Source organism: Apteryx rowi, unplaced genomic scaffold (assembly GCF_003343035.1).
Source record: "Apteryx rowi isolate R43461 unplaced genomic scaffold, aptRow1 scaffold_23, whole genome shotgun sequence".
NCBI lineage: Eukaryota > Metazoa > Chordata > Aves > Apterygiformes > Apterygidae > Apteryx > Apteryx rowi.
In genome coordinates, this window is record NW_020448641.1 from 1841860 (window position 1) to 1862097 (window position 20238).

Below are 20238 nucleotides of genomic sequence, written 5' to 3' on the forward strand. Positions count from 1 at the left end.
GTTTTTATATGGCATTGTACAGTTCTGTAACGGGAAGAGCGCTCTTAAACACACCATAACCCCAAATTTTCCGTGCAGTGGTTTGGCATGGAGGGTCGACATGCTCCTCTTTCAAACGCTGTTAAGAAAGCAAATGTTTTTGCCRACTGTAACACCGAACACAAATATTTTGTCCTTTGTACAGTTGATGTACATGAAGTACGAATATAATGAGCTAGGCAGGATTCAAAGCCTCCCAGCCAGAGGACGTTTTTATGGGAGACGACTGTAGTGCTGAAGCCGAAGTGCAGGTCTGCGTTCCCTAGCCCGCGCGCCCCGTGTGTTCCTGCACGGGTCGGTGGGGCCACAGCCGCCAGCAGGGTATTTCCGCGGTGGTGGAAAAATGGCTGTATGAACAGCAGAAATGCATGGATACAACGGTGAAAGTACGTGCCTGTTAGAGGAGGGAAGCTAGTTATGTGTGTTTTAGTCCATCATTATCAGAGGGCATTCAAGAGGGCGTTGCAAAAGCCTGAGTTCAATGGTAATTATATATGTGTGTGTATATATATATATATATATATAAAATACACTCTATCAGATGAAATTTAGCGTGCCTAATTCTCTCCTTAGCTTCTGTATGCATTGATAGTTAAATGATGGAATGTGATAACAACTACAGCTCACTCTATTTACAATTTACAGAGAAGGAAAAACAGGTTGTTTACATTTTTTTTTCCTCCAGCATTTCCGCAGTTGTTATGTTTGATGAAAATATACATTAAAAATACAGAGGACTTCTGCTTACTATTATTTTGCATTGGGAATCATTTGGCTCTGAGTATGTATCTGTGTATCATGCTTAAACGCTAGCATCATCAGATGCTTTCTGCTGAAAATCAGATGGTTTATAGGGACGCAGGTCTGCACGATGCCTACTGGCACTAGTCCTTTTGGGTTTATTTCAAGGGTTTGAATGATGAGTATCTAAATGGTTCGTCTAACATTCTGTGCAATGAAAATAATACAAAAGAAAAAACCACGTCCGTTTTGTGCTCTGAATGACAAGTCCTAGAGCAATGTACCACCTATGACACATCTGTATCTGTGACTTGGTAATAGCCCTGGTGTGAAAAGACAGTGTGTCAGCCTACACTGACTTTAGAAATACAACGATAAAAATTCCTTAATCAAAATGAAGGAGCAGGGTCTCTAGAAGTATATGCCAATTATTGCAGAGCAGCTTTTTAAAGTCTTTCAAGCTTTTAAAGATTATTCAAAGCACTTGAAATAGGCTTCAATCTAATGCCTCATTTCATTGCATTAAACAGCCTAGTTAATAAAGAATCAATATATTCAAAGGGCAAGGTTATCTTTTGTCTATAAGGGGTGGTGTCATTCTGAACCTTTTATAGTTCAAATGCTGAAAAAGACCTCATGAAATCCATACTCATCAAGTGGGTCAACTAGAGCAATAAAAAGGCCCCTGAAAGAATGGCTGCGCTCCTTTAAAACAACTCCAGGCCTTATCTGCCTCCCATCGTGCTCCCGAATAATCAGTCAGAAAACGTCAATTTCTCATCAAGACCAGGGGCCCAACGAGCGCTTTTTTCGCGGGAACGCACACAATTAAGAGAATGCAGAGCGGCACCGGCAGTGATTTGTAGCTTATTATGTCACCGGCGAGCTGCGCTCCACCTCGAAGCAGATAATAAGGGCTGTTGATGACTGGAGCGTCGATACGGCGAGGACGGGTTTTGACTGCGAGCCCTTGTGCCGCTCGCCCCCTCCGCGGCTGATCGCGGGCCGATAAGGGGCAGCTGCCAGCCGGCACCGCGCTCGCGCGCACAATTCATGCCCTCAGCAAACRGCACAAAGGAGCGGAGACTCTTTATGCTCCTTGAGACAATTCCCTGCTTTACCCTTCAAGGGTTCCTTTTATGCCTGAATAAGGTTGCTTTTAATGAAATTTAAACTCATCAGAGGAAATCAAAACCCTCAAATCAGATTACAAATTGATTTTTTTGGTCACTTGTCATTATACAATGTCCTGCCGTAAGTTTTACAGGAAAAAAAGAAGCGCAAGCGCCGAGGCTTGAGTCGCATGCAAACAAACTTCACAATAGCGCACGAAGGAGGAACGTTCCTCGAATCCCACAGGCAAGAAAAAGTTTTTAAAAGTGAGTATGGGCATGTGTCATTTAAAAAGGGATCATAGTTTATACTGGGAACATGCATAAAATAACAGTGTTTTAAATAAAAGGAACTATAATAGAACTTCGACCTGTATAAATTAAAGAATCATTCAATCCTTAAACTGTCTCGATTTTTCTCATATCTAATGCTGAATTTCATTGTTACAAACAACAAATGGGGTTTTATTTCTGTGAGCTCAGCTAAAAAGGAGCTGGCAGCAAACGGGAAATACTCCGGCCCGGCGCCCCGCTGCGCTGGCGACACCGCCAGCCCCGTTCGGCCGCTGGAAATACGGTGCTAGCAAAATACACCAGATAATCACGAATTTGTGAGTTCTCCCACATTCGAATAAAGTGCAAACGATGCTACGTGGTTTTCCTTTCCTGCTTGTTGACTTTGCAGTAAAACGAGTGAACCTGGGGGAAGGCGCAGTTAACGGGACACAAAGCAGCACGGGGCACAATTTTGGCACCCGCAAAGTTTCTGCAGGATTTTGGTTGTTATTTATTTGACTCTTTTTTTTTTGCATTTGCTGTGCCTTGAGGTACTTTAAGTGTTTGATAAGCTGCTTTGTAACATAAAGGCCTTAAGCACCCCCGAACCAGACCAAACAGGGGTAGAGCCCCGCGTGCCGGCATGCGCCCTGCCGCTGGGGCCGGGAATGGCTGGGTCCCCCCTGTGCTGCCCCTTGCTCGCTCCCACAGTGCCGGGCTCCCGCTTCGCCCCGGGCGGCGGCAGCAATCTCCGGCGGAGCGGAGCAGCTCCGGCGCGTCGTCCTGGCCGACAGCGGGGCAAACCGCCCGCTCCCGCTGCCCCCGCGGCCGCGGGAGCCTCCCGGATGGCCGTTTTCCTGCAAAACCGGGCAGCGAGGGGGCAGCGGGAGCCTCCGGCTGGCGCCGTCCACGCAGCGACGCTGCCTTCCGGTGCAAGACATCTGTGGCGGCACCAAAGCGACCCGTAACGGGCTCATATGAGATGAAAAGCAGGTTTAAGTGGCGCCTGTCTGCCGCCAAAATTTTCAAGTAGTGGAAATCTCTGGACCGGGGGAGTCCAAGCGCCGCTGCGCGGTTGGAACCCGAATTTGCTGAAGCGACAAACTTTTTGACAGTGATTTCAGCAAAGACGGAAATCTTTTTTTTTTTTTTTTTCCAATTTATTCAACTGGTTCAAGTTAATGACTAATTCATTCAAAACCGAAAACATGATTGGGAGCTGAAAGAGCAGAAAATGTGTTTTCCTGCTCCCCATGTATGAATAAAAAACAGATTTGAAAGGATAAGATCTACCAGTTTTAACATCTTGAAGGACAGGGTAATCAGGAAGAGTCAATTCACGTTTTTCACTGTAGGTGATAGGACCTTTGTTTAGTATCTCAATTTATTAGCTTTAAATGCGGAACAAGTTCAGGGAAACACTGTCTTTTGTAGCCCGCGCTATTTAGGTAGCTCTAGTTAACTGATAGAATTAATGCCAGCCTTAGTAATTCTTACTTGCTTCTTATTTCCATCCAAAAAGAACTCAACAACTCATGCAATAAGAAAAGAAATGCTCTATTTGGCATTTTCTATTAGAAATGTAAAGTACAGTAATCAGAACATTAAATGTAACTGCATAAATACACACATATAGGTAAAACAATGCAGAGCGGCTCCCTGATTAGCAAAAGCGGCGCATATTTAGTAAAAATCGTAGCTTTGAACAATAACTGTGCATGTTTTTTGATAAGGGGTATAATCTTTCCTTAAGAAAATAAGTAGACGTGCTGAAAAAAAAATTAAGATTGACCAGACAGCCACATTATTTCTCATTTTTAGTCAAAATCATATTTAAAACCGGTGCTTTATATCAGGCCACCCTGATAAAGAATTTGCCTTCAAAAATTGCCTTTTCTTCAAATTTTGGAGAAAACAGACTTGCAATTTTCACAGAGGAGAGTAATTTTTTCCTCCTGGAAAAGGTCTTTTTTTTAACCCCTTCCTTCCTTTCTCCCATYCTTTCCGGGTTGGAAAAACCCCACTGAGTGGCGAAGCAACGCCAGAGCCAGGCCGGTAACGGAGGGAGCTGGCATCGGGAACGGGGGTTTCCGCGGCTGCCGGAGCGGGTTCGACATGAGCGGGGCGCTCAGGCCCGGCCAGCCATGTTCCTTCCGACTCCGGCTTTTCTTTTCCGGCTGGAGCATCCCTGACAAACGCGTCCGGGCGCTCCTGTAAAACCGGGTGGAGAAGGGAAAAAAAAAAAAAAAAGATATGTCTAAATGAGTCCAATACTGATTATTAAGTTCCTAAGAGGCAATCTAATTTAGCTATATAGAATCATGAAAGGGGAAGAATTAATTGATACTAATGAGTTATACGAGATAGCATCATAATTAATTCCGAAATAGAAAGAGGACATAGGCTGGAGCGAGGGGGGAAAGACTGGCCTATATATCATACTAGATTACGAAGGGTGCTGGAAATCAGAAACAAATTGCCAAAGTCAGAAACGGGAAGAAGTCGCTAAGTGGTTTCTGGTGGAATTACGGGCGTTTTCCCTCTTTTTGGGAGGAGAGGGCCCTGCGCCGCGCGCCCTCGGGAAGCCCATTTGGGCCGCGCTTTGGGTTTTTCCCCCAAAAATAACAGTGTAAATGGGGACGGAAGTTAAATTTCGGTTACATTAGCGCACGGCAGCCGCCCCGCGCCGCTGCGCTGTGACCTGCTTTTAATCGCCGTCAAATTTCCCTTTTGCCTGGGAGGTTTTCATATATATATAGAAATGACTCGAAATAGCCTTTTCCATATCCCGGCGAAGTCGCCTTCCCGCCAGGCTCACAGGCAGCTCCGTGTCGCGATAGATGCTGCGGAAATGGGAGTTTGTGGGATTGAGGCCGCGGAAGTTCGAAATCAGAGCTGGGATCCTAATCTGCCTCTGGGATGCGGCAATTCCGCGTGAAACGGGAGCGGGCTCCGGGTTTGCGGCTCCCCTCCTTTGGGTCTGCGTCGGGATCTCGCGCTCTGCCCGGCCGCAGGCGTTCCCGGTGCCGGGCGCTTTTCCAACACTGGATCTTCACCTCCCCCCCCCTTTAGAAATGCCACAGTGCGTTTAGACGCGGAATTAAGACCAATTTGGTGGCGGGAGGCAGAAAAACCTTGCGGAGGAGGAAAAGCTGCCGCYGCGTTTGCCGGGCGCGGGGCGAGACCGCCGGCGCTTTTCCGAGCGCTGCTTCGCCACGGAGACGCCACTGGGAAGGACGGGCTGCTGATAAACCTAATCCGGAAGGGCTGGAAATGAGGTGAAAGGACTTCTGATGAAAATTATGTACATGCGCTTGGACAAGCTCGTAAACACTGCAGCCACGATAAGTTTTCTTCTATATATATATATATATTTTTTAAAGAGCTGACACAAGTGTATAAGCCCAAACTCTAATTTTTCCAGCCCTGGGTTTGGAGATCTGTCATTGGGAGATATAATGGAAAGAGTAATTGCTTGGTGGCCGCACGAGCAGGAGCTGCGTTGTCAGGCTGCAGTTCGGAGGCTGCATCTGGCGTCGGCAATGATTGATGCTGTCTCCGGGCGCGATTCGGGAAACACTTTTTTTTCCCCCTTTTTTTTTTTTAAACTCTCTTAACCGACAAGCCGAACCTTTGCGCGCCCGCAGCAATTAATTCGCTATTAATTAAAACTTTTTATTTGTTCTCTTTGCTTTTAAAGCCGCCTTCCGAGCGCGGCGGGTGACTGTGCGGCGGGAGCCGCCAAGGTGAGCATGCGATTTCAATTTGAAATTAAAAGTCATGTCTGAATAACAGAACGGCGTTCTCATTTCCTAATACTCTGCGTTTTACTACTTTGCATTCAACTGTGAAAAGTCTTTTAAAACTCGGAACAGCAGTAAAACTTGAATGAATTTTTGACCCGCTCTGGCGGCGCGGGTGCGCGTTCCAAGGCGCCCGGCTGCCAAGTCCTCCCCACCTAATATTTCCACTTTAATTGTGCCACTTGAGAAATTTACGTGCCTCAAAATATGGCATGAATCTTACGCTTATTGCAGTATCATTAGCAGCAACATTTAAGCAACATCTGTGTGCTATAGAACTAATTGAAGTAGCAGAAGTGGCAGCTGTAAATCCACAGGAAGATGGCAGTTTGCACCCAGCACTGCTGAGTTAGCTGGTAACTGTCAGCCTGTTCCCGCAATCTGCTGCCGAGCACCGCCGTACAGGCGCACAATGTCCAAAAAAATACAGCACGGAGGCTAATGATCCTATTAACCACTTTGCTGCACCGATTTGGCTGTTTTTCCACTTTCCTCGTTGAATTTCATTATATATTTCACCATTCCGGGGAAAAGTCCAGTACCAGCCGTGGCTGATTTTAAGCGACTTACTTACTTAAGTAATTCCAGTCGAATTGGCATGCGTGCGTGGTTTTCCTTTTTTTTTTTCTTTTCCAAATTTTCCATATTTATCAGTCTTTTCAACTGCAAAAAAAAAAAAAAAATTTTGGGTTTCAAAATGTTGCAATGCCCAGGCACCGTTTGGTGCTAATTCTGAGCGTTTTGGCCCGGAAGCGAGGCGGGCGGCTGCGTATCGACCGCCGTCCCTGGCGGCGGTGGTGGTGGTGGCAGCGGCYGTGTTCGTCGGCAGCCCGGCTTCGTTAGCGAGGGGCCGCGGGGCCGCGCCGCACCGGGCGCCGCCGGCCCTCGCCGTCCTCCCGCGCCGGCGCTCGGGGGCCGCGCTGATAAGGGAGAAACTGCTCTGACCCCGCTGAGCTCCACGGCCGGGGCGGCGGTATTGAAAATCAATAGCCACGTGACAATGTAAAGGTCAGAAGGCTCCGGAATTAACTTTCCACTACTAAATTACCAGCCCTGGGGTTTTGGGCTTATTTATTTATTTTTTTCCCCCATTTTGTAATGACTAGAAAGACACGCTGACTTTAAAGACGCGGAGCGCAAGTTTGCGCCGGGAACAAACCAGCACATTTCAGTGCTTGCCGTAATAATTTAAATATTAACATCGCTCTCAGGAGCAAGTGCAGAGGGGAGCCGGAGGGTTATGAAGATCTCACGTGCGGTCACTGATCTACGACCRCTATCAGTGTCCTGAACACGACAACAGAGCTCCAGGCTTTTAACTCGCGTCCTCCACACTGCCCGTCTTTGCCGAGCGTTTAATATATAATGTGTGCTTTGTTTTTAACAACATTTATAAAACAACAGGACTGCTCAAAATTCTTGCTAGGAAGGAAGAAATAACTGCGCCGCAGGTAATCCGTGCGTGGAGGGACGGTCCGACCGCGGGAAGAGCTGCCGGTGCAGCTGGAGTCTCGGCGCCAACCGTCGGCAGCGCGGGTTGGTCCCCACCCGGAYGCCGAAAAGGCAGCGGGTTTGCAGGGGCCGCTCTCAAAAACAGTAACTTTCTCTGCTCCCTCGCGTTGAGCCCRGCCTGGTGTCGCGGGGCGGCGAGGGGGCAAATCCCCCCGCCGGGCTGCGCCGGGGATGCAAACCCGGCACCTGCCAAAAAAGCACAAACTACCCGATGTGTCACTTTTTGCCAGACAAAGGCCGAGCCTGTTGTTTTAAAAAATAAATTGCGAACTTAACCTTTTCGGGTCTGGCATTTGCCGACTCTCTGCTGATCAGGGTCAGACTCGTCTCTGACGCCAACTGCTCTTTGTTTCGGTGTGCATTCCTCCCAAAACGCTCCCGCCGCGTTTGGGCTGCGAGAGGAAGAATATCACAAATATCACAAATACGCTCTAAAAGCTTTAACGCAAGACACACGCTATATTTTCATAAATAAGCAAACTCGGAGAACAATGAAGACAAAGTTGCAATTAATAAAATAAAACCTAGTTAAGCATCTATGAAGACTCCATCTATAGCAATACTTAAGCACAGACAAAATCTGACACAAAAAAAGAGCCCTATTGACTTATTACGGGATTCATGTGCTCACAGATTCTCACATAAACGGGGTTATATCAAGACATAAACCAGAAAAATCTTCTTGGAGTCATCTGAGATTTTGGCTCTCACAAACTTTTGAATAGACGGTGTATGTGTTATATTGTAGATAAAAGCGTCTGGTGGAGTTTGTCCTGTGTTACTGTATTTACGTATATAAAACTATAGATTACTGACACATTGCATGGGCACTGAAAGAGCAGGCRCTATTGTGGAGGATTTTTGTGTAAAAAAGGAACTAGAACTTTAAACCCATCATTTTCAAGCATTTTCTGCTTTGTACTTAGGCAGCATCATTCTATAGGAAATGTCGCAGGTTTGTTTTTTATAACCGCGGTTCCCGACTAGCGCACGATTACCTTAATGTTGATTTCTATCAGCAATATCTTATTAATTCCCATACTACTTCTGGGCCATGCCTGCATTACAGAAATAATTTTAATTGAACATTTATTAGAATAAATGCTTGGTCAGGATATGCCCACTCCATCTGGCCGCCCTGGCCGGGCAGCGTTTCCTGGCCGCGTCTGCTTCGTGCCAGGCTTCTCCCTGGGCTCCCGCTGCCTGCCAGAGCCCTGATTAGATTGCGGTGGGTTTTGCTCCGCGGCGCCCGGGCCCCCGCGCCGGCGCTGCACGCTTCGACCAGAAACTGCTGGGTTTTTACTCATTTTTTTGCCGAAAGCCTCTTCGGTYGCTATGATTCCCCGCCGCGCTATTGCACCGCGGCCGGTCCCAGCCCCGGAGCTCGCGCAGGCACGARAGCCGACCTCTCCCCATCCAGCGCTCTTCCCGGCGTCTTTCCTCCCGCGGGAACACAGCGTTCCAGCGGTTTCCAGAGGCCGGTTCGCGTCAAGAAACTGAAGTGGTTGCAGCCCTTCGTTATTATATTCAAAGCAGATCCACCGCAGGGAATTAAATAGATCATTTCACGTCCAGGTTTTGTCATGTTGTTTTCCGCTTCTAGGGTCGCTTGTATTGATATGACCCTTCCGAATGTGCGAAGAAATATTTGGTATCAAAAGGATGCTTGGAGTCAGCTCAATAGCTCCAAGCTGGGTATCAAAGCGTCAGCTGCCATCGCACCGGGGGATGCTTTGAAGCAAGCTTGTATACGGTATTTGGGACACGAACCCAAGGGCAGCCTGTAAACGAGGCTGCACCGCTTTGCAGGTGGGAAACCACAAAGCCGTAATTAAAAGGAGTTTCCCGAAAGGTTCAGCCATGGGCAGCTGACACCACGACGCCCTGCACGGGCATTTACACTCGTGCACGTTACAGAACGTGTCTGAAGACTGAAGAAGCTTTCAGAGACGCTCAGACCTTTCCGGACGACCGGGCTGTTGCAGGTCCAAATGCAGGAACAAAACCTGAGATTTGAGGCACAGAGAACTTGGGGCAGCAGTCGCTGCTCCCGGTCGATGCTTCCCACGGCTTTCAAACAGGGAGCTCTGGGCCACGGGGAACCAAGTGCAGAAGGTGGCTCAGACGGACGCCGTGCTAGAGGGATGGGCAATGGGAAGGAAGGTGGGAAAAAGGTCGTTGTGGTGAAATACCTGGCACAAACTTAACCCAAACGCAGGAATTCAGCAGGGACAAGGAGCAGTTTCCAGGAACTTGGGAAAAGGATCAGAGTGTAAACACCATGTTTGATATTCCAGGATAAGGGCTTCTCCTAAAAACGGACCCCTTACCATATTGGTTGTACATCGTATTGCAGGGTATTTGGGATGCAAAGTTTCTACAGGGCTTTAATTTGAAAGTGGTTGAATAATCTTCCTTCCAGCAGAATGATTTCCTTCATGGACGGAGCAAGGTATCTGCCTCGACAAACAGGCAGCGTATTTCGTTTTATTGACTTCTGCTATCAGGCAACGAAGGAGACGACTCGCAGCCATTTAGCACACCGATCTTTTTCTTCTTGTGAAAGCTTTTCTGCAAAATGCGGTTCCAGTCACTCCCTATCCAAGGAGGTAATGAATTCTCCACAAAAACTTGACATTAATTATTATTCTAACTGTGATAGCAATAATGAGGCCTAGTTTTTCTCAAAGACTCGTAGATAAACATGGCTTTGTAATTACATTTTCCTTAATAACTGGCTGATTTATTTGCTGGTTATCAAGTTACAAAAATGAGTTTTGAGGGACGATGACCATAAGCCAGGTTTAGATCCAGATATGAACGGTCTTCAAGCTCGAGGACGTTCAGATCCACGACTGGGGCTGAGGCCATCTCTAGTTTTGAGTCTCGAAGCGCGTATTAAGCTTGATATAGTGAGATCCACGTCCTCGCTGCGGCTTCTTTGCAGAGGAATGGGTGGGACGGAGGAGTGACCAAGGCCCGACGGCAACTGCGCCGCGATTTCTCCTGGCTCTGCAGGCGCGCGGTCGGCCAGGGAACGCCCGCTCTCCAGGGAAGGGGCGGCCGCAGCACATGGCCAACCCAACCTTGACTTTGCTGCCTTGCTTAGCGGTGGCAGAAGAGCTGCAAGGCTTGTCCAGGACGCTCCAAGGCGAGCAGGTAAGCCACCTGCAGACGTGCGGGGCTGTGGCTCCAGCGTGCATCTCAACGTGATGGAGAAGAACCAGTTCAGATCTATCTAGTGCAGGTATTACAAAACTAAGCGTTTCCGTGGTTGAAACGCTGAAAGCGGAGTCCCGGCCCTGCCGGCTGTGTGTTTGCATCCGCGCTGTGTTCGGTGGCTGGCGGAGCCTGGTTTCTGCACGACCCACGAGGGTCGGCAGAGGAGCGAGGCGAGGATGCGGGYGAGAGCGCCCTTCCGGAGGCAGCGCGATCTTGGCTCGCTTTGAGCYCAACGTCAAGCTGTACCCTAGGACTGGCAACAATATTTTAAACCCTAGCAGGGCCAGAGCAGCGGCTGGAGGAGCCCTGCAATGGCCAGTGGCACCAGAACGCACCAAAAACTCGAAGCAAAGGGATGCGGAAACGAGGTTGGACAAGAATCGGGTGCTCGTTCAGCCTGTACGTGGCAAACGCTTTGAATCGCAAAAGCTACTGGCTTATTTAATGGACAGAAAAGCCTTGCTGCTTAATAGGTTGGGCAGAGTTTTAAAAGGTAACTTGCTATGAAAGCCTAGCTGTGGAAGAAAAGGATCCGAGAGGCATCCCTGAGGAGAGGAGGGAGCACAGAAATGTGGCCATCAGGCACTCGTATGTCAAGAACAGATGATCTGCCCGTAGTAATTAAAGGGGTAAAGAGACTTAAAAAATCTCAGGCGACTGCGAGGTGCCAGGAAAGCTTCAGCATAACGATGGTTTTCCATCCCGAGGCYGGCAATCGAGCAGCAGAGGAGTCAGTAGGAGCGGGCTTCGTAGCGGGGACAGCTGCCCCGAGCTGACAGAGCTTCCCGGGCTCGGGGAGACGCGCTTAATCGCAGCCGCCGCGGCCCGGAGCCGTCCTCCTAAGGCATGTCACCGACCTCCTGATGCCACCTGGAGCGAGACGACGGCGAGTTAAGCTTCCGGATCACTGTCACCGTGTCACTTTTACAGAAGGAGCCGCACCGGAGAACGGTTGAGTAATTTGAACGGAAACGTCAGTTTTCGCAACCTGTGATTTGAGGTAAGCGCCCCGCTATCACGCGGTGGCGGCGGTGTCAAGCGGCCGGGGCCGAGCGCCCGGCGCGACCGCGCTGCGGCCAGGGCTGCCACGGGCCCGCTCGGCGAGCGGCTCTCCGCGCCGGGCCTCCTCCTGCCTCCCCCAGGCTACGGTCAACACGTCTTACTTCTAAACACTTGTACAGGTTGCTACGTTTCATAGCACGTCGCTGACAAATTCAGCCAATTCTATGGGATGTACAGAGAAAAGAAAAAAAAAAAATCACCTCCTTGCAGAACTGTCAAAGTTTTGTCTGGTACTTGTCCTTCAGTAACACCCTTGCGGGTGTTATATGTGCCCTTCATTCAGAGATTTCTGGTGTCTGAAAGCGAAGGCAGCCAGCGCCCAGTCTGGGCACTGATTTACCTAGAGCGATTCGGAAGGAAACAGAGCTAAATCGGCGTAGCCACCAAGCAGGATCCTCTTAAACACTGTACTTCGAAACACCAGTTTGGGCCCTACTGATTTAGAAGCATCCAAAACCAGATATTCCCCCCCCATTTAAATCACACCCTTAGTGAAACCAATATTAACGCATGTGCAGACCGGACCCAAAAGTCACAGAAAATGCAAGGAGGGAACACGAGCAATCCAGCTCGGGAAGGACGAAGCGAGAAAGGGAGCTACGTGGAAGTGGAAGCCGTCGTGACCGGCAAAGGGCCTTGTGCCGGCCACTTTCCGAACCCACCGCCGCCGTTCGTTATTACGGTATCATCCGCCCGAGCCAGCCGCCTGCCTACGAAAAGATTGCACAGAAAGATCTCGCACGGGTAAAAGAGCCACACGTCTTCTGGCCAGTCTGATTTGAAACGGGAGAAATCATTGACCTCGGAGATCCCTTCTCACCATGGGAAGACTTCATTGACAACATTGTGTGTGTGTGTGTGTGTATATATATACATATATATATATATATATATACACACACACATATATATTTTCCTATTACTCAAAAGGAAAGACTTGACAGAAGGACATTTGAACTTCTTTGCTATTCTCCACGTGCCATGGATGGCAAAGAAGCTATTCGTACATTGCCCACGGTGCCACTGACTTTGGGGGACTCTCTGGGCAAAGTGAAGCAGAATTGCTATTATTATTTTCAGTTTGGAAAGAGCGGTTTACCGAGTCAGTAAACATGGTTTTTGTCTTTTATGCCAAGCATAAATATTGTGGGACAAAAATGCCTCTACAGAATGGGAAGCTAGAGCAATGGAAAACAAGCCAAATTCAGATTTTGCCTGCAGGATAATTGACAAGCCAAGAAGCTTTCCTGGCTTCAGAACAGCTCCTCAGATCACAGGTGGTTGTATTCTTAAAGGGTAAAAAGCAAAGCTATCTCTTTTTATGGTATCCTTTGCAGGCATCCTGCTCTGTCGCAGCCGCCAGGCTTTTATGCGTGCCCAGGCAGCGGAGGGTGCATTCGCTTGCGACACTCTGTTGGACTATAAACCTATGATATTTGTTTTACCTGTGCACTAACTTCCATGGAACAAAACAACATTTACATCTGGGATCAATTTGCTTGAAATTAAAGTGCAGCTGCTATATCTCTTCTGCATCAAAAGTATAGTGTTAAGTCTATAACATACAGACAGTTACACATTACTTTGCATTGTAATATTTAGATTTGTGTCATTTTCTATCTGAAGTAAAAAGCGTCTTTAAATAAATGAGTGATCTTATACTGCATATTTTATGGGCTGTGTACTCAGCAAGATATATCTACATTTGCGGAGTGCATACACTCATCTCCGATTTCAAACTATGTATTTAGACTTTGAATTTTAATGCCTAAACAGCAATGCAGCGTAAGAGTAATTTGGGCTGCGGGCTCAGAAGAGTCCTGCTCCGCTTGCGCAGGAGGCTTGGCGGATTCCCGCGTTGCTCTCGAGCAAAGGAGGCTTTTCGAGCCGTGCCCGCCTCCGCCCTCGCACGGAGCCGCTCTCAACAGCCCCCTCTTCAAAGCAGCGACGCACAAGCTTTTCCGACACCGAGGGTCACGCTGGCAGTCTGCCGTGTATTTACCTAGGCGTACGTACAAAGACATAAACGCACAGGGCCTTCGTTATTTCCATAGAAGTCACTGCACACACACCCAAAGCTTCCCCAAACGCACAAACACACAAAGCAGGCGTTGGGGGCTCTACCTGAAGGTGCATCATCAACCAAACCGTCTCCGTTCCTCAAAATTCCAACTTTTCGATCTCGTCCGCATGCGAAGCCTGCACTGGTCTGAAGGAACTGGTTTTGAAACGCAAGCTTAGTTTAGGCACGCTCACCTGGTTTGGCTGAAATGATAGGACAGGTCTCTTCCACACGTAACTTTGGTGGTAGCTGTGATGGACTTGCCCGTGGACCCTGACGACTGCGCTCGCTGGGACCGAGCTCTACTGGGAAATGCGCAGAATATTACATTTTATACTACATTCAGGTATCTCACATCTACAGCAGACTAAGGCCCACACGTGCAGCAGGACGTGAGACGGCAAAGGGCAGCTTGCGACTCACCGGTACGAYGCTGGTTCCCGAACTGCAGGGGCTCCGGGGCTCCGGCCCACGGCGCCGTCGCTGCTGCTCCTTCGGCAGCCCACGACCTCAGCGCTTCGGTTCCTCCCCAGCTCCCCAAATCTAGTTCCATCATTAACGAATGCTGCAATCGCCAGAAGCGTTTAGGAAATGCAACGCACTGCAGCCGAGGTGCTCAACAGCACTTGGTGCTAAGTATTTAACCTAATTAATGAGTTTTGGTAATTGGGCAATCTTTTGACGAAAGTTTTGGTACGAGGTTCTGCTCTACCCTCAGGCAAATGGCAAGAGCCATTCAAACCAATCCTGTGTCCACCCGGAACAAAGGTTCTTTAGCTGCCCTTATTTTCAAAAAGAAATGAAATACGCTGCCTAAGACTGGAAAGAGGACTGGAAGCTGAATTTTCTTGCCAATAGCAAGAAAGAATTAAAAAATAATAATTTAAAATTTAAGAATTAAAAAAAAAACCCAACTGTCCCGGATAACAGTCACAATTGTCACAATTTTCCTGGCACCCACAAGGTCGGAGGCAGTTCGCTGGCCATCAAGAGCGTCAGCAGCAGGAGACCGATGGCCGGGCTGGGGACAAGAAACTTCTGAAAACAGCGTTTGCTCCGATAACGGAGGATATTTCTCGTCTGCCCATTTTAAGGGACCGACACCGTGTAGAGCAGTTGTCGGGACACGCACCCGTTTCCTTGGTTTGTGGTGCCCTGGCATTGCTTCWGAGGCGACGAAGGGCATCTCCACTTCGTTAGCAGTATTCAGAGGTCCAAGCTTCTTCCCAGGGCCGCTCTTCCGGCACGTGACTGTAGGGCAAGTACAAGCCAGGCGCTCCCGAAGCTCCCGCGGCCGGAGCCGCGCCGTCCGGCGGGCCGCCACCTCCGCGGGGGCAAAACGCGCCTTAACTTCGGCTCCTGCGCGCGGGCTTTAATCAGAAGCGGCAGAGCAGCGGGGTCCCCTCCTCATCCTCTCCCCTGTCAGAATAAACTTGCTAAGGAAAGGAAAAAAAGAAGAGTCCGAACACTTAAAAAATCAGGTTTGTTCCTAGCTAAAAAAAACAGCAGGCAGCAAAAATGATAATAATAAAAAACAAGCCATAATCTGGAAAACCCAAACTGTTGAGAACAGAGAGAGATTAAAGGTTTTCCCGGGGGGGGGGGGGAAGAGAGAGAAAAAAAAAGGGAAAAACGCTACCTTTTCAAGCCATGAATTCAGCTTATTTATTTGTTACTCATAGCCTGCGTATGCTATTTGAAACAAAAATAGCACCTAGCCCTTTGACAAGCTGTATTTGCACATCAGTGCAACCGAAATATCCTGTTGGCTTTAATGGCAACTGAGCGCCCTGTCACTAATATTTTCCATTGCTTTTAAAGGCAGCGGCGGCGGCGACGGGCGGCAAACGGCGCTGAGCAGGGGCGGAAGAGTTTCGAAGGGAAGCTTTYGGCGACACCTCTGCTCGATCTCTGTGCGCGTACAAAAGGAATTACCGTCCAACCTGTAAACGCGATTCTTCTTCGTGGATTTTTACATTCCTCTGCAATTCTTACTGAGCAATWATTCTTGAAATAGTGCATAAATCTTACAGGACTCCCACTGCATTACYGGGCTTTAAGTTTTTAAGGCACCTTTGTACAGGTTTATTCTTTTACTGCATTTTCGTTGAAGGAAAGCAAGTCTTTGGTCCCAGCGTTCACCATAAACAACCATTTAAATACAGAATGCATCTCTTTGACCTAGGCAYGATAGAGAGTGTAGATACTACAGTTCTTAAATTTGGTAAAACACTGGAGAAAAAAGAAAAAACCCACAAATCTGTGGTATTATTTCTAGAAGAAATAATGACCCGCGATGTTTCTGGAAACAGTCGTTCAAAACTCCTGCCCGTCGCCTGTAACTTAGGACAATCCGGCAAGCGAAGCCCTGGGAGCCGCGTCGCCGCTCATCGTTCGACCGCCGCAGCGCAGAGCTGATGCRAAGCCCGCTCAGAAAGCGCCGGGACTCGGGAGCGGTTCGGCCGACTCCCGCGGCACCTCCACGGGCCGAGCCGTCCGTCCGTCCGCGCGTGCATGTGTGCGAGCTGGCGGCGTGCGCGGGGAGAGCAGGCTCGGGCGCTGCCGCCGGCGCCGATGAATCGCTTTTCTGTTTGGGACGCTTGCAGGGTGAGCTCATACGCGGCAAACGGGGCTCGCACGGAAGCGATCTGCAGCCGTCCCTGAGCCTGGGGCCCTTTGCCGGTCGCTGTTGATACGCGGGATGCAATCCGCATTTTTCATTCGGGCAGAAAACAGTGCAGCCAGTGTGGCTGCGATCTCACTGTAAATCCGATGCAGGAAACGCAACGTATTCCTTCTCCAATATTGCTGCTGGGCTTGGGCTGGCTGCGGAGCGTGTTTTGCACGGGGGAAAAAAGGAGGGGGGAGAGCGACCCACTGCAAAATCCTGTTTTTTCCACAGTCAAGGGCATCCACTCCGGTGAAAGCGTAGTGCTGCCAAAATGAACATTATTCGTGAGCCTTGCGTGACCTCGGCCCCTGCAATGGGGBGGCCGCTCCGGCTGCAATTCAGTCCTAAACGCTAAGCGGGGGGGGGGGGAAGAGCGGAAAGTGGGGAGCGAGGGGCTCCTGCGCGYGGGGAAGCTACGCGTGGGCTTCGTCTGAGCGCTAGTGCCCTCTGTTGGAAAACGGCCCGACGGAGACGAGGCGGCCGGGACCACCGCGGAGCTGCATCCGCATCCGCATCCGCAGCCGTGCCGCGATGGGAACCCCGCTCGGTCCCACTGCCCGCGGGCCGGCACTTGGGCGCGCGTCTGCCGGGAAGCCGGGCGTCCGCCGTGCAAAGCTTCCCCGCGCCGGGAGCGCGGCTCCTGCTCGCCCTGCGCGCGGAAATAGAGACACGTTTGYGAAAGCCCAAATGCAAATGCCGCTGGATAAATAGCAAGCAATGTAAATGGGGAAAAGGTTGAAGTTTGCATTAGATTCTCTGCTCTTTTGTTGGCATTATGTATTATAAAAAAAAAAAAAGTTCACCCAAACTGTACATATTATAAGGCTATATTTTTATCTCAGGGTTCTGGTGACACATACAAACCACTTGAGCTTTGCTTTCGTGGTTTATATTGCCACCAGAAACCCTTGATAAAAATACAGCTTTATATTGTACAGTTGGGTATAGTTTATTTTCCCCATATATCATATACTGTGTTTTATTTATAAACATACACAAAGACACTTGCACATGCAAAGCAGTTTTTTTTATTGAAGTAATTCTAAGATATCAATACTACTATATTAACTAACGCATTGGAACACAATAATTTCTTGGTTCGCAATGGCCTTTCTAAAGAGACATCTACGAAAATATGATAAACCACATAAAAATCAGTATTTCCATGTTAGAATTTATGATTCCCACACTGAAAATTCCAGCTTCTGCTAGTTCGTCTTTTCCGAGAGCCCTTCTTAAACAATCAGGAAATTTAGCTCGAATATCTCTTGAACAGCAGCGGCCTTTCTGCACAGAGGCTACAGGAAATAAAGCTTTCTGGAACAGGGAAATGCAAAAATCTAAAGCAAACCAAACGATGAAAGGCAAAGTATTGCTGACAAAAAGATACAACCAAGGCGATTTTTTGCACTATTTTGTGCAAGTTCGGGCAACCTAACTGCTTCTGCTATAATTCGCCAGCACCTACTTTCCCAGCTGCCTTTCTGCACTGCTAATAAAGGCAAATTTTGTATTCGAATTTTGAGCGTGTCTTGCAAGAGGCGAAGCAAAGCTGCGAACAAGCGACTCGACGGCCGTTTCCTTCCGCACGCCTCTCGCCGGGCGCCGCTCGCCGCCGCGCACGCCGGAGCCCCTCGCACGGCTCGACCGCGAGCGGCGAGCGGAGCGGCGCGGGGACGCGCGCACCTCGCGCCCGCCGTGGCCCTCCCGCTCCCTTATCCCCGCTTTAATGCACATTAAAACCAGAACAAAACGGCAGCGGAGAGGGGACCGAAACCCACGCGCAACAGGCCGGGGCCGCCGGAGTCAGCCTGCTGTAAAATGTAAAAACGAGAAAGGGCGCCCGAGCTGCCTCCCTCAGGACGCAGCCAGCTTTTTTAATATAGCGCTGCCACCGCACATTTCACTTCGGATGCCGCGTTACATTTATGTGTCACTCAAATATTTACCGTTTTTCCGAATTCCGCYGCGCGCCCGGAAAGCTCGTTATGAGGCGAGTGTCTTTGGCGACGTGTCCGGGCTGTTTAACGGCGGGGCTGGAGCGCCTCGGCGCGCGACCTCGGCTTTCTGGAGCCTCTCGTGCGACAGCAGCCACTCTTTCAGGAGCCTTCCTCCCCCGTAGTTGCCGCTCTCGCCGCTGCTGCGAATCACCCGGTGGCACGGGATGATGATGGGGATCTGCAAAACACGCACAGACAGCGGTCCCCAAACAGCCGCCTTTGCTCGAGCCCATCGCGCCTCCCTCCAACCAAAGCAACCTCCTTCCTTGAACCCCGGATTTGCAAATGGCGATTTTCCTCCTCCTCCTCCTCCCAGAGTGGCTAGATTAAATAAAGTATAAGCTGGCAGGATGTTAAGCGATAAAACGACTTATTGCCACGCTGCCCAAGTCCTAAAGCACACCGGCAGCTGCTCTTCACCTTTGGCTGCTAGTGGGCACTGACATGTTTCCTAGCATAAAACAGCGTTTTTCATGGAGAAAAATTACAGCTCCCTGATATCAGACGGACTAACGSGTGGTCGCTCTTTCAGCAAAACAGTCTGCTTCTCATGGTGTCTCCTTTTCAAATCAAAGAATAAGTGACTGCCTTGAATAACGTGCTAGTGGATTTATTATTGACTCTCACTGGACGGTCCTTAATTACAGCTTCCTAACAGCAAACCGCAGCTTTTAGAGAATGCCAGAACATTTTTTTAGACGATATTTTTTTTGCAGGTTGTGTTTCCCTGTGACCTCTGCCCTGACACGGAGACGGCATGAAGACGCACGCACACCCTAACAAGCAGATGTCTTTACGGGGGATGCACTGCCATGAAGAAGGCTTCTAGTGCTTATGGGTCAACGAGGAAACAGAAAAGCAAGGAAGGGGACCAGATTCCTCTCCGACTTGCGATCCCCGCGGCCGTACTCCGAGCGGGAGAAGGTCGAAGGCGCAGTCGAGCAGCGACCCGATCCTGGACGCCCAGTGGGATTGCTCTGCACGCTGACGCAGGGGCCGCACCAAGGTCCGTGCACACCACAAAGCTCAAAATGAGGCATCTACACYCAGCACCATCTCAAAGGGCTTGCAAGGCTAGCACGGAGGTGCGGGGGCATCAGCCATGCTCAGTTATGCTAGAAAGAGGCCGTTTTTCTGGAAAAAGGCCACAAAACCCTAAGAACAAGCCTTCCACAAGCAGGCTGCACCCGTTCCCCATGTCGCCGTTCCCTCACTCCATTTCTGTTCTTGGTATCACACTTCCAGGTGTCCTGATGAAAAATTCTATATAAGAGCAAGGCATTATTTATTATTTAACAGCAAGTCAATCCAAAATGGGTTGTGAATTTTTAAAATCTACAACAGGAGAGATTTAATTCACACCTAACCAATTTAGGAACTTTTTTCCTACCATCTACTTTGTATCATTTATAGCCAAATGTCAAGGATTTTGAAAAAAATCAATGTAAGTTACATAATAGACTGATAATGTACAGAAGTACATAAATGCATTTTTTTATTACAGGTGATTATCATTGTTGAAGTACACATCATAAAAAATGCAACAGATCATCTTTAATAGCACAGTATGTGCTTTTGTAACTGCACAGTAATTCAAACGTAGTGGTAACTGTGAAAGGAACAACTTGCCAGAAAGTGTAGTTTTTACAAATTGGATATTTTAAGTCAAAAAATACGTATCTATTTAAGTACATACACACACAAATTGCATACTTTACACTGCCTTATTTTAACCATG

At 48.9% G+C, this 20238-nt stretch overlaps 1 protein-coding gene across 8 annotated transcripts in view; it reads right to left on the minus strand.

Annotated features, from left to right (window-relative positions):
• Nucleotides 1–3395: 3395 nt before the first annotated feature.
• Nucleotides 3396–20238, minus strand: part of MGMT (O-6-methylguanine-DNA methyltransferase) — a 191522-nt gene continuing 174679 nt past the window's right edge. For 4 of the 8 annotated variants that reach the window (XM_026065666.1, XM_026065662.1, XM_026065668.1 and 1 more), the window contains exon 6: nt 18202–18678. In XM_026065666.1, the coding sequence (XP_025921451.1) occupies nt 18487–18678 (192 nt within the window). In that variant the 3' untranslated portion in view covers nt 18202–18486. Of the gene's footprint in view, nt 6635–15489; nt 16764–18201; nt 18679–20238 lie in introns of those variants that run through there. The other 4 variants (XR_003253473.1, XR_003253472.1, XM_026065663.1 and 1 more) reach the window with 4 other exon arrangements.